Here is a 14,074-nt window from a genome sequence, read left to right as displayed (position 1 = left end):
TGCCGCAACTAGACTAACGCCCGGTTTCCGAAAGGATGATCATCTCAAAAATTATGTAATCGACGATTAACAATAGATTAAATGCGTCAGAAACGTCAAACAAACTAGTTTTAACCACAGTCGATCATCTGACAAAAGATTAATCGTTAGTTAACAGCCGATCATGAGTGTTTTGAGTCTGCTAAAGGTCGATTAACCAGTTTCGCTTGTCAAACGGCGGTAAAAATGGACTGTTACCTAATCTGCGACTATGCGTCGATTAACGGGCTGTTAAGAGTTTTTTTAGTTTTTTAATTTCTGTAATTAACAAATTCCTGGAAAAAGTTGTCAAATAACACATATATAAATGATATAAATCATATTATTCAATAAAAATAAGATTTTTTTATGGAAGAAATAATTTAAAATATATATTTAACTTGCAGAACATGGATATATCGGACATTTTTTATATTTGATTATACAATTTATATTTTTTTTTCTTTTAAAAATTTAAGGTAACAAGGATGCTAGACTCATGGAGCTATTTTTTGAGAGGCCAGAGCTCTAAAAAGCAGAACATAATGATTATAGCGATGTAAATAAGAGGGAAAACGTGTGAGAAATTATAGCAGCTAACTTTGAAGACAATAAAACAGCCGGTAAATAAATTAAAAATAAATATAAAAAGTAAATATATAAACCAAAAATAAAAAGAAGATTATAAAATATTATAGATCATAAATAAACTGTTTTATATCTCCAACTTTCGTCACAATACCTAGCCTCATTTTTAAAATGCTCTCGTTCAATTCTTGCTCCAAACAAAAGTGACAGTACGTAAGAGAGAATGCACCTTTAGAATCTAACGATACAAGTTTGGATTTAGAGGTTAATATAATTGAAATTTTGAAGGATAACAGCCAATTGTGACAGTATCGCTACCAAATCGTATGTCAGATCATCGATTACATGATCTATGATCATGAAATTTTACAATAATTATACTCGTTCTTATAACATTTTTTTGTCATTCCACTCTCCCATGTAAACAGTATCATTTTCGACACATGCATTCGTTGATCCTCTTTCTTTTTAGAGTTTCATATTCCGCACCACTCGTTTCCTTCCAATTCGTTCTTCTTCTTTAAGTGCCGTCTCCTAATCGGAGGTTGGATATCATCATCACTATCTTTACTTTATTTACCGCTGCTCTGAAGAGTTTCATAGAACTGCATTTAAACCAGTCCCTTAAATTCTTCAACCATAGCACTCTCCTTCTGCCTACACTCGTTCCGCCTCATATCTTTACGTGTATTATCAGTCTTTATTTCATATCGCTGTCCCCTCATTACGTGTCCCAGAAATTGTAACTTTTTTATTTTCCACTTCGTTCATCCAATTATAATTCTATTGCACGCACCTCCATCTCTTTCCCCATTACTTCATAATATCGATCTTTCTTCTTATTATAATGCGTTGGCGAATTACCGTAAGGTCACACGTATGTCTTTTGCGACTTGAAAAAAGCTCGCCAGTGTTATTTATGCCTGTCCAGTTCTTACATTTCGTAGCCACATTAATTTGTTTGCGACTAGTCATCTCTTTTCCTCAATCTTTTCTTGGATGATTAGTTGAGGGATTGCGCATTTTTTCTTCTCAGGACATGGCCCAGGTATTCAATTTTTTGTACCTTGTTCAAGTTGGGCAATTCTCTCAGTATTTGCTCTTCTTAAGACTTCCTCGTTTCTCTCCCGATTTGTCCATGGTATGCGGAACATTCTTCGCAAAGTCCACATTTCGAAGGCTTTCAACTTATTATTGATCCTAGTTACTTAAAACTATTACTTTTCACAATCATTTCACCATCCAAAGTTATCATTTTATTTGTAGTAGCTCCACCTTTAACACATCAACCGCCAAATTATTATTTTTTTATTTCAGGCTCCATGTTTAGAACTTCGATGATCTATGGAATTATATTTAACTCACATAACGCCTTGTCCAAATAGGGTATGAGTTAAATATAACTCACGTGGCATTTAATGTGTTAAAGACATTCGATATACTCTGTTTTTGTCCTATTAAGTTTTCAATCTTTATCTTCAAAAACTCGTCTTCACTGTTCCAGTTTTTGTTGTAATCTTTTTCAGTATTTTCTTTTTTATTTCATTTTTGGCCAAGAATTTTTCATTATTATGACCAGAAAAGATTTTTGGATCTTGTATTCAGATGCCTGAGTGCCTTTTATATATATCAGCATCATGTCCTGCGCGCCTTAACTCATACATCACCAATACAACTGAACTACAGTATTACTCCACATCCCTTACATTTTTCCGTATTGGCCAGGATCCCTACTGTAAGGACCGTCCTGTAAGCCAATGTATTGTTGCCCGTATCCAGCCTCTAGGATGCACGGACTCTATGGGGGATACAAATATGAAAAAATTAATATTAAATGCATTAAAGCTTTTTACCCGTTGGCTCAGTGGTTCTATTTTTATTATTAACATCGTGTCTATTTTAATTTTCCTATTTTTAAAATAATTCTTCTTCTTTAAGTTGCATTTTCTATCGAAGGTCGGAAATCATCATGGCAATGCGGACCCTGTTGACTGTCAACCTAAATAGCTCTGCACTACTGCATTCGAACCATTCCCTTAAGTTCTTAAGGCAGGATGTTCTTCGTCTTCTCACATTTCGCTTTCCGTAGATTTCTTCTGTAACACCAAAATTCAAAGGCGGCCAACTTATTCAGATGGATTTGTTTTAATGTCCACGCTTCCAAGCCATAAAGAAGAGTAGAGAATACGTAACACCGAAGCATCCTTAGCCGTAGCTCTAACCTTATATCCCGACAACAAAGTTTAATGAATGATGCACGTGCTATTTCAATACGTGTCTTAATTTCTTTGGTTTGGTCTACATTTGATGTTATCCATGCTCCAAGTATTTGTAGTTATCTACACGCTCAATTACAGTATCTTTAATAGTCAATTTGATGTTTGCGTGTGCTAATTTAGTCATGATCATGCATTTAGTTTTCTTTAAATTCATCTTCAGTCCGTACTCATGACAGCGTTCATGAAGGCGTTGCATTACGTTTTGTAAATCATTGTTGTTATCCGTTATTATTACTGTATCGTCTGCAAAACGTAAGTTGTTCAAAACTTCTCCATTGATAGATATACCTTCTATTGAATCTGCCAGCGCTTCTTGAAAAACCGCTTCACTGTAGACATTGAAGAGTAGTGGGGACAGCACGCAACCCTGACGGACTCCTCTCTGTATTTTGATATTTTGGGTGTCCTGGTTGTCAACTCTTACCTTGGCAGTTTGATTCCAATATATATTACATATAATTTTCATATCACAACTTTCAATATTTTTACTTTTTAATATATCTACAAGCTTTTTATGTTCAACTTTATCAAATGCCTTTTCAAAGTCTACAAAACATAACTACTTATCCTGATTCATGTTCATGCATCTCTGGGCCAGCACATTCAAGCCGAACAAAGCATCTCTTGTGCTCATACCCTTTCTAAAGCCAAATTGTGTGTCACTAATTTCATATTTAAGAGTTTTAACAATTCGGCTGTGTATTATTTTCAAAAATGTTGTAAGTGTGTGACTCATTAAAGATATTGTTCTGTGCGACTCAATAAAGATATTTAAAATAATTATACACGTTTAATATTAGTTAACGACCCTGTCCTTTAATACACTAGGTCAATTTTCAAAGAAATATAATTTATTTTACGCATTTAATGGAACACCCGGGAAACTATAGCTTGTTTAGTGATAGAAGGACAAATATTCGGAGGAAGACGCCCAGGAAGAAGAACATCGTGATATAATATAATATATCTATATACTCGTATGTTGTATGTACAAACAATATAATCTCTTTTGTGGGAAGCATTTATAAGGTGATGATCGTCTAGAATTTTCTTCCTAGTGTGATATTAATATCATTTTCTTTCACAAATATTTCTATAATAATTGAGTCTCACCCTGTCTTCTTCTACAAAGTTGAAATGAATTAAACAATAAAGAAATCAATTATCTTAGTCTTTATTTTAGTTATCACAACGTTTCCCCTTGATATTGGCAGATACCATTACTACATTTTCACCAACAAATTAATTGTATGCTTTTTTAATTATTTTTTTAATATGAATATACCTATGTTAGGGTACAAGGAGTCTAATACTTACAATCTTATTAAAGATGTTTATTTATAGCAGTTTGCGGGCGACCAGTTTCGGCATTCACAATATGCCATCGTCAGGCCCTTCAGAAAATGAACAAGCTAAAAAATTAAATTAAACTTCGTTACAATACAATTGCCCTAGGTTAAATTTTAAGTTAAGTTTAGCGACAGGTAATAAGCTACAAAAGGTGTTATAAAAACGGTAAAAATTTACAAAAAGGCAGACCTTAAAAATGCCAATTTTTTATAGCCTAAAAAGTGAAAAAAAGCTGAAATTTTACTGTTTTCTTTGGGGGAAACTAGTAAAAGTACCCACAAATAAAAAAATACTTGTAATAAAGTTGCCACCAACATGATTATTTCCTCTGCCGGCAGTTTACTCGCTTCAGAAAAGCAAAAAGGTCCTTTCTTTGTCGATAGATTAAAGCCACACCTTTCGGATGGTTTTTTTCCTTTTGTGATAATTTTATTGCACTTAAACTTACTTTCGTAACACCTAAACACCATTTTGTCTCACTTCACCTTTATTTAACAACAAAGCGTGTCTTTCCATAAAATCGGTGTAACACCCACTGCACTTTATTACAAATTTGTATGATATGATGCAGCAGGCAGCGGCCAACTAACAAGAAATTTTTTAAAAATGCGTGGATCTACCAATTTCTCAAAACCAGATGCCAAATTTAGAGATTTGCATAAATATTCCAAATCAATGGTACACTTAAATGGACAAGAATCCATATTTTCATGTGAAATTATCTTTTGTCATCTACATGGCAACATGATTTCGGGTATGTTCGTTTAAATTTCGGAAATTAGTGAGAGCACATATTCATGAGATACATAAAATACGTTCTCAACTGTTTAACAGTGTGTCTGGGAATCCCACAGAATTTATTTACTACAAAATATAATCATAAATCACTATAATAATGGGTGCGTTCGAACGACCACAGCGGCTGGACAACTGAGTAAGCGCTGGTGTTCAGACGACACCGCTGGAAGTCAGCCGCTGAGAGATTTACTAAGCTTTCCCTATTAGCGTTGGATAAGCTGCTTTGTGCTGACAGTCAGCCGCTGTAGTCGTCCGAACGCACCCATTAATAGACTTAATCTAACCTAATCTAACCAAACCTAACCACCTGATCAGAACTAACCTGACCCTTGTAACAAAGCAGTAATTTTCTGTTAAAAATGGGTAAGAATAAGTAAAACATAACATATTTAAAAATTGAAAAATTTTAGTTTTCATAAGAAAATATATTTTATATAACTATGGCAACACTGTTAGGATTTCCCTTCTTGAGCTTATGAAACAGTTGTCATTCCTGTCATTTCTTGTTGTTTCATGGTATATAATGGCGGTGGCTTTTAAAAATAAGACATATTTTAAATGGTAATTACATGAAAAATAACGCTCGCCCCAATAAAAAATTACTGTACAATCATCTAAGTAAAATAGAATTTATTGATATAAATATCATATCCGTAAACCGTCTACCCTTGTTCGGAACTAGAACCTTATTATTAATACTTTATATATCATATACTGCCTAAAATAGTTAACATCAGATTAGCACTGGTCTATTCGAACAACCTTATAACACCTTCCGTCACTTATTACCTATCGCTAAACTTAACTTAAAATTTAACCTAGGGCAACTGTATTGTAACGCAGTTTAATTTAATTTTTTTTAGTTTGTTCAGTTTCTGAAGGAACTGACGATGGCATATATTTATATTGTGAATGCCGAAACTGGTCGCCCTCAAACTGATATAAATAAATACCTTCAATAAGATTGTTAGTATTAGGCTCCTTGTACCGTAACATATTCATAATATGCTCATACCAGCAACAATTTCATCATTTATAAATATACCTCTATACAGGATTTTTCTATAAATTTTTGTGATTTATTGTATACAGCCTACTACAGGAAATTCTTTTCCTTGTTGATTTTATGCTTTTTGTTTACTTCTATTCATTCTCTACTTTACTACACGGCTGGTATTTGCCATGATAACTATCATCTGGTATTTGTTTATGCCACAGAACAGCTGCTATATGTGAGCTGGTATACTCTGTTAATTGAAGATAGTCCCAACTGTCCAAACATGGGTAAGAATAATGGAAAATAAGGTACAAATAAATTCACAGCTGACTCTCCGTATATTTTCACCTATATAGGTGACATAGGTGAAAAACCAACTAACAAAGTGAGAATACTCTTTTCGGAATCGTACAAATAATTGTATGTACATATATAATTTTATTAACTTCTTCAGATTGTATATCCAATTCACATTAAGAGCAATAATACATCAATAGATCTTATTGTGCTGCTTTTAACATTAAAATAAAGGCGTGCCAATAAAAAAAAATACAGAAAAAAATAAACAAAATTAAATAAACACCAGATATTCTCAGTTACAACATTAATAACGTAGCAAAGTGAAAACTTCTACATCCCTCTCCCACAACAGAAAAAATATACATTACGTAACTTCCGTTCTCTTCTCAATATTTATACATCGTTGCCCTGTTCAGAAGTCACTTCAGTTATTTGAGAAAACATTTGTATCGTTTACATCTAAATTTTCTTATATGAATTGCACGCGCTCGCTTTTTCCTTTCTAAATGAGCAAAATTAATATAATTGCTAGTTAAAATTATTAAAACACAATGGTGGAAAAGTAGCTCAACAGAGAACGTGTTACCGAAAGAAAAGTATCAAAATAAGTCAATCTTATAGAAAACTTTCACCAAATTTGTTACCCATTGCATTGCAAGTTGCCGATATCATTGATAATATATATACACTTTTTGACGTTTATACGCTTTGTGCATGACTGACGCGACATCTAGCGCCTTCACCTGACATTTTTGGATTTCACAATTTGAGGTTAAGCATATGATAAATACATATTGCCAAGTTGCAAATTATTAATAATTAGTTTTTTAACGATATTTTTCCAATTTATGTATAAAATGGATGTAGTGTTAAGAACTGGATTTCTAAAAATTCATCACAATTTATCTTTTCAGCCCCAAACGGAAAAGAAAGGGAAAATCTATCCTAGTTTTCAAACTAGGCGGAGTAATTCAAATTTACCGCGCTGTAATGCTAAAAGTGAACGGTTGACCCTTCTCACATTCTACGCCACTAACTTGCTATTTTAGCATAATTTTTAGATTTCCCAATACTTTCCATGTAAATAATATACTCTTCATTCGTAACAACAAATCATTAGTTTTCGAGTTATTTGAAGTTAAAAATGAAGGGACTATATCAAAATAGCTGTGCAGTTTCATTTTCAACTTTAAATATCTCGAAAACTAATGACTTTTTTGTTACAAATGAAGAGTATATCATTTAAATGGAAAGTATTGGAGAATCTAAATATTGCGCTAAAATAGCAATTACGCCAGTGGCGTAGAATTTGGGAAGGGTCAGCCATTTACTGGCCCCGGTCGTACGCCTCTGGTGGTAGAAACGTTTATTTATCATGATTTAGTAAAGTGTATAGTACCTACACTTTCTGCCAAGTATAAAAAAATAGTTATTAAATTTTTAAATAAAACACCCTGTAACTCAGTAACCAGCCGCATTTTATTTAAGTGAATGGGGTCAAATCTTAATATCTTGAGGTCTACAAATCTACAACTCAGCGATTCGACATTCTTAATGAATCACCCTGTATATTTCATTATTCAAATTATTTGATGCTGATTAATATTTTTGTGCTGTCTCTATTTTAAACATACTTAAATCGAAATGGATTAACTAAACAATAAATGTTGCGTTCTTTGTACGTATTTAACCAAATTTTGTCATTTGATTCAATGTTTTCTTTATTTGCAACGCACAGTTAATCCGTTGAAAAGAAAACTTTTAATTAATTAAAATCTTTTTAAGTTTTGTTATGTCAATGGCGTGCAGATTTATAATAATATTTGTATTTCGTTAATATTTTTATCCCATTTTTGATATCCATTCTTTTTAGTTTTTCTCTTTGTCTTTATAAGAAGTCTTATTTAAATAAAGCAATTATTTGATTATTAATAGATGATATAAACACTGCCACCTTATCATCCGGATCTAAATGCTACTGATTTGGTGGAGACTGTACTGAAACAAATTGGTGAAGCAAACAATATCTGGTTCAAATTAAATCAGAGCACAGCATTATTATACCTATAAATTTTTTCCCAAATTACCTGAGGATACAAAGTGTGATAAAATCGTTTTTATTTAGATAGTTTTGTGTCAGAAATATACTTTAAAAATATTCTCATGGGCATCCTTTTAAAAATCTCCGTTATAATCTTTTTTTTTCATACAGTTGATCAATGATACCAAACTTTTTCTAGAACGGAATTGAAATTCTGCTATTAGGAAATTCACTTCAATTATTGAAATTAATCGTTTTAGAAATAGTATCTCAATATCAGTACTTGTGAGACTAAAGATATATGTTGATAAAGTCGAATCCGTTTATTAGAAGACCGGTTATAGGAATATCGCGGTTTAAGGAATAGAAATTTGAGGTCGTGAAACATTTTTACTAGCTACTAATGATCGGTTATTAAAATATCCCGGTTATAGGGATACTTTTGCTTGGCACGAAGGCTATTCCAATAAGCGGTTTCGACTGTATAATTTTACGTGATTTGACAATTTTCGTATTTTAACACGAATTGATAAGTTTCGTGAAACATATTTAAATAAAACCTTACAAATTTGATAAACAGTATGACTACGATTAACAAAAAATTCGCTTTTATTGTATTTTCTTTGAGTATCACTTTCTTAATTCAGCTACTTATCACATAGCAGGAAATTATATACTTTTATAATATACAATTGTTATAAAAAACGTTACCAAAACGAAATATTTAACAGACATGTATATTACAATAGTAAACAGATGTCTACTTTTATCAAGTGAATCCTCTGCAAGCAAAAATCATCGACGTGACGAGACAATCTTTAACAAGCAGCAAAAAATGTATCTGGGATAAACGATACCCCACACATCGTATGGAAAATTTAATGTCACTCAAATACAATAAAATTTACACGAATAGATTCGTCTCGAAATTATAATTACTTCATATCATTGCGCAAACCCTGAATTTTGATTAATAACGGCGTCGATTGTAATTAAAATTTATGAAAATCACATTTTTAAAGTCCATACATAAAACTGTCCTATTCATAAATACTATTAATCTGGAATATATTAACGCTATTGAAAATGGTCTAGGTAACTCAGAGTGAGGCTGACCCATATTTTGCGGTGTGTCACTGGAAGTGTATTGTCATTTATTATCGATTATCTATGAGTTATGCCTTTTCACAATTTTTTTTTCTCTCTATCTTATGTACAAACCCATTTGATTTTACATTTATTTGAGTATATCAATGTACGCCGTTATTAATAAAAATTCAGAGCTGGTACAATGATATGAAATGATTGTAATTTCTAGATGAATCTACTCATGTAAATTTTACTGTATTTGAGTGACTATTACATTTTCATATGATGGTGTCCTTTCATTCTCTAAATTTCATTCGAGTCAAAATTTTGGAAACATCGATCGCAGATACATTTTTTAGATGATTACAATTTTCTAACTTAAAGATAAACATAGGCGCAGGAAAACAGCTCAAAAAGAGTTGGAAAAACTTAACAAAATCACATTTGCATATAAACATGGTCCTTATCACTTCTATCAACTTTACCTGTGTTCCCTTTCAGTCGGTAATCATTTATTAGATTCGGGGACATTTATAAGACACTATATAATATTTATGTTGAAGTTTCTTTCTCGCGGTATTTTTGCTATTTTCACGTCATTTGTATATAAAAAACGTTTAAAATTGAAAAAAACAATAACACAGTTAAAACTGTGCAATAAATAAGTATCACACGAATTAAATTATAAAAGATGTGGATGAATTTATAAAATATCACATACTTTAGTTTGAACTAATTTTTAAAAATTTATAGATTAAAGATAAAAAGATTTTACAAAATATAATATGTACATAATTTTACAGTATGTAACTGAGACGACCTTCCTTTTTTGACAAAACTAATTTAATATACTTTATATATTTGATTAGATCAATTGATTACCAAAACTTACAATTAATAAACTTCTGGTAGCATATTATAAAGTCCATAAGGCATATTTATTTACATTCACTTTATTTCTTGTGAAGAGATTTAATGATCAGTTTCAGGCATTTATCCCAACCATATTTTCATAGAATTGTTTAGGTATGTTTTTTAATTTAGTAATTATTATTAATATTCAATTTCTGTACAGCTTTCAATATATACCGGGTGGTGAATCATCAAACGGGCCATAGGAAACTCAATAGAAAATTCTAAATTGTTGAATTCATGTTTCTCTAATTATTTTACATCAAAAGTCATTAAAAACTATTTGACGCCTATAGAATATAGAAGCGAAACCTACTAGATCCATTTTTTGAAATTTTTCAGGAGACTAAAAACGCATTAAAAATGTAAATTTCCCAAAAAGTCTCCGGTATTTCTTAATCAAACTGGTATAAATAAATGCCATAAAATGGCATACTAATTTGGTATAGTCATTTTTTTTGCATGAGCCTTACATCTTCAGAAATTTGTACTTTTAGTTTGGATTTAGCAGATTTTGATTCTAAGCCCACATAATATTGCTCATTTTCAACTGCTTTTAGGCGCAATGAATGCAGTAAAAGTAGGTATTAAACTACATATTTTCATATTGTAAACCTACAAAATATACAAGAAAAAAAATATTTTATTGTTCATAAAACTATGGACATAGCAGGGTTTGATTCTACTGTACAGGATTTATATTAGAATAAAAAAATAAGAGTAATCCCTATCGATTTATTTTTTAAAGTCTCAAACAAATATTTACATGTACTGTTTACATTACGTAAATGGGTGACATTGCTTCTGCAATGTAGGTCACTCGTTCTGTAAACAACGGAGTCAGCAATTATGTTACTATTAGTATTTTCACGGTCACATCCAGGTGTAGTTAATCATAAAACAATTACGATGTATTTATAGATACGGAGAAAGTAAAGATTCATTATTCAGACATCGACGTGGTTAGATAAGATACGTTGTCCACCAACTAGTTACTGTCGTATTTAGTGTTCTAAATAAATATATTCTGATAAATAGTGTTTTAACAAATCAACCCCATCATCGGGGTAACAACCCCCAGGACCAAGATACTACGTTAACATTTCAGTGGTATTTTGAAGGTTTTGAGCCGAAACCTTATGCCTGTAGATTAATAGGTACTTGAACTTTGAAACTGCGTAACAAAAGAGAAAACAAAACATTTAGGATTTAGCAGGATTTGATACTGATGGGCTCATTTGTAGAGAACTGAAATCTTTATTAAAAGGTAGATTTGCTCTAATAGGTAATTAAACACATTCCAAAATTTTGCAAAAATATAATATATTTACTAAAGTATCATTCGTCCAATCGTTAGATATTTGACCTCCAAAAGTTTGCCACTTCTACCCCCTGGCTTTCCTCTAAAACCCCCCTCGAAGGTTGACAAAAAACATCGATTTAGCAATAATACTTGCGTAGAAAAAAAATGTTTGAAACAAGAAATGAAGATAAGCTAATTTTGACCCAAAATATTTATTAACACTTTTGTGTAGAAAGTACCGTTCTCTCAGAAACAACGCCGGAAACGACCTGCGTTTTTGAACGTCAGTTACGCACTCGAAATCAAGCTTTTAAATAAAATGTGTAGCAACACGACGGCAAAAATTCGATATCTTCTGATTAGAGTGCCCTATCGACAAAAATCAAAATGCGTTTTAAAGGTAAAAAGGGCAGCTTTCGTATACAATTTTTGCATTTCGTCGCAAATAAAGTCAGTTTCCATACAGTTGTAAAATAAATAAAAATTGGGCGATTTTGCCATTTTTTACAATTCTTATAGGAGTAAGCCCGGAGGTAGGAGTGACAAATTTTTTTTGTATCTTTTTGGGGTCCCAAAATTGATATCCCAGTACAATTCAGCTTGTCCGTATGATTTTTATAGGTCAAATCTCTCACGATTGGACTAATAATACTCTGGTAAATGTATTATACTTTTGCAATACATATTTTAGAATGTGTTTAATTTGTAGAACAAATCTAACACTTTTTTTAATAGACTTCAGTTCTCTACAAATAGTTTCAGATGCCTTTTGACGTAAAATAAGTAGGGAAGCAGGAATTCAACAATTTAGAATTTCCCATTGAGTTTCCTATGGCCCGTTTGACGATTCAACACCCGGTATAATAGTGAGATGTTTTACGAAGGCAGTAATGAAAATTATTTATAATAAATTACTGTTTAACACTTTTCAACTAAGAGCCAATTAAGTTTATTCTTGTATAAAATATATAACCAGGGTTACTACTTGATTCAAGATATCACAAAATTAAGAATGGTATGCCGTTTATTTACCAAGAATTATTATAAGTAAAGCAACATAATCCCAATGGTACACGACAATTAGACCGAAAGCAGTAGACCGAACTCATTAGACCGAAAAGCACTTTACCGAAACCTCACTAGACTGAACAGCATTAGACCGAAATGGTACATAAATTTAAAAAGATTGCAGTAAATTATGCTAAGATTTTTTATATATGTCTTTTTGTATTATGTATTTTTTTGTGTTATTTTATATATAGACTGTACAGATACAGCCTGATAATGTTATTCTGAAGCTATTTTCTTGTGGCATTTTTATAATAAATTACTTTTAATGGGAAATAAGCCACAATTTTACCGAAAAAATGATTTTATTAACGTTTCGAAGCCCAAATCGGGTTTCGTTGTCAAAATACAAAATACTACTTTAAATTAAATTAAAAGTAATTTATTACAGTATGATATGAAATAATTTTCATCCGTTAAACAAATTAGTGAAGGTAAAAATAAATTAAGGGTTGAGTGACGTTAACACCATTTTAACTGTTTCTAATAACCATCCAAATAACATTTACATAGTTGTAATTACATTTGTCTTATCTCTTTTACTGCGACAAATAAAAAGAAATTAACGGTACATTTTATTTGCTTCCAATTTGAATTTAACAATAAACAAAAAACAAAGCAAAAAACAACCTCTAAACTATTTTTAGTATTGTACATAATAAATAAAAAATAAACCAAAAACAAATAAAAACAAAAAAATAAATAAAAAGAAACAAAGCAACAAAAAACAACCTCTAAATTCGCCAGTACTTTGTGCTGCCAGTCCTAAGCCAGGATAAAGGGTGAAGGGAGGTTGATGATACCCTTGCTCAGATTACAATCCTGTTTTAGCACCCTGTATTATGTACCTAATGCTTTTCGGTCTCCTGCTTTTCGATCTAGTGAGGTTTCGGTAAAGTGCTTTTCAGTCTAATGAGTTCGGTCTACTGCTTTAGGTCTAATGATTTCGGCCTCTTTACAGTAAACCAATCCCAATGTATATGTATACATTTTAAGAATACATATTTAAAAGGATGGAAGAAAGGTGGGGTAAATGCTATATATAATCACTGTGACATAAAAATCAAATTTATTTATCAAATTAACTGATTTAACATGATAACAGATTTAAGAAGAAATCTGAAATAAAATGTTAAACTAAGTGCTCCTATACGAACTTATTAACTTTCTTGGAAATGTTCATAAGGTCCAACTATTTGGTGTGACGTCAAGAGTAGTTCATTTACCCGTTTCGTCATATCTAGCGGTCTCATAAATGTCCTCGAACCTTGTCCTACCAACTCTACCGACGAAAAATAAAAAGCTATCTAAAAAATAATAAAAAATCGTCA

At 31.6% G+C, this 14,074-nt stretch overlaps 1 protein-coding gene across 3 annotated transcripts in view; it reads right to left on the bottom strand.

Moving 5' to 3' along the window:
• Positions 1–14,074, bottom strand: part of LOC114326414 (casein kinase I) — a 230,179-nt gene that overhangs the window by 14,887 nt on the left and 201,218 nt on the right. For 2 of the 3 annotated variants that reach the window (XM_028274776.2, XM_028274779.2), the window contains one exon: positions 1–14,050. This exon is cut by the window's left edge and continues 14,887 nt beyond it. In XM_028274776.2, the coding sequence (XP_028130577.1) occupies positions 14,047–14,050 (4 nt within the window). In that variant the 3' untranslated portion in view covers positions 1–14,046. The other variant, XM_028274774.2, reaches the window with a different exon arrangement.

Source organism: Diabrotica virgifera, chromosome 1, assembly GCF_917563875.1.
Source record: "Diabrotica virgifera virgifera chromosome 1, PGI_DIABVI_V3a".
In the NCBI taxonomy this organism is placed as follows: Eukaryota; Metazoa; Arthropoda; class Insecta; order Coleoptera; family Chrysomelidae; genus Diabrotica; species Diabrotica virgifera.
Note: the sequence above shows the minus strand (reverse complement) of the source record. Positions and strands in the feature narration are given on the sequence as shown.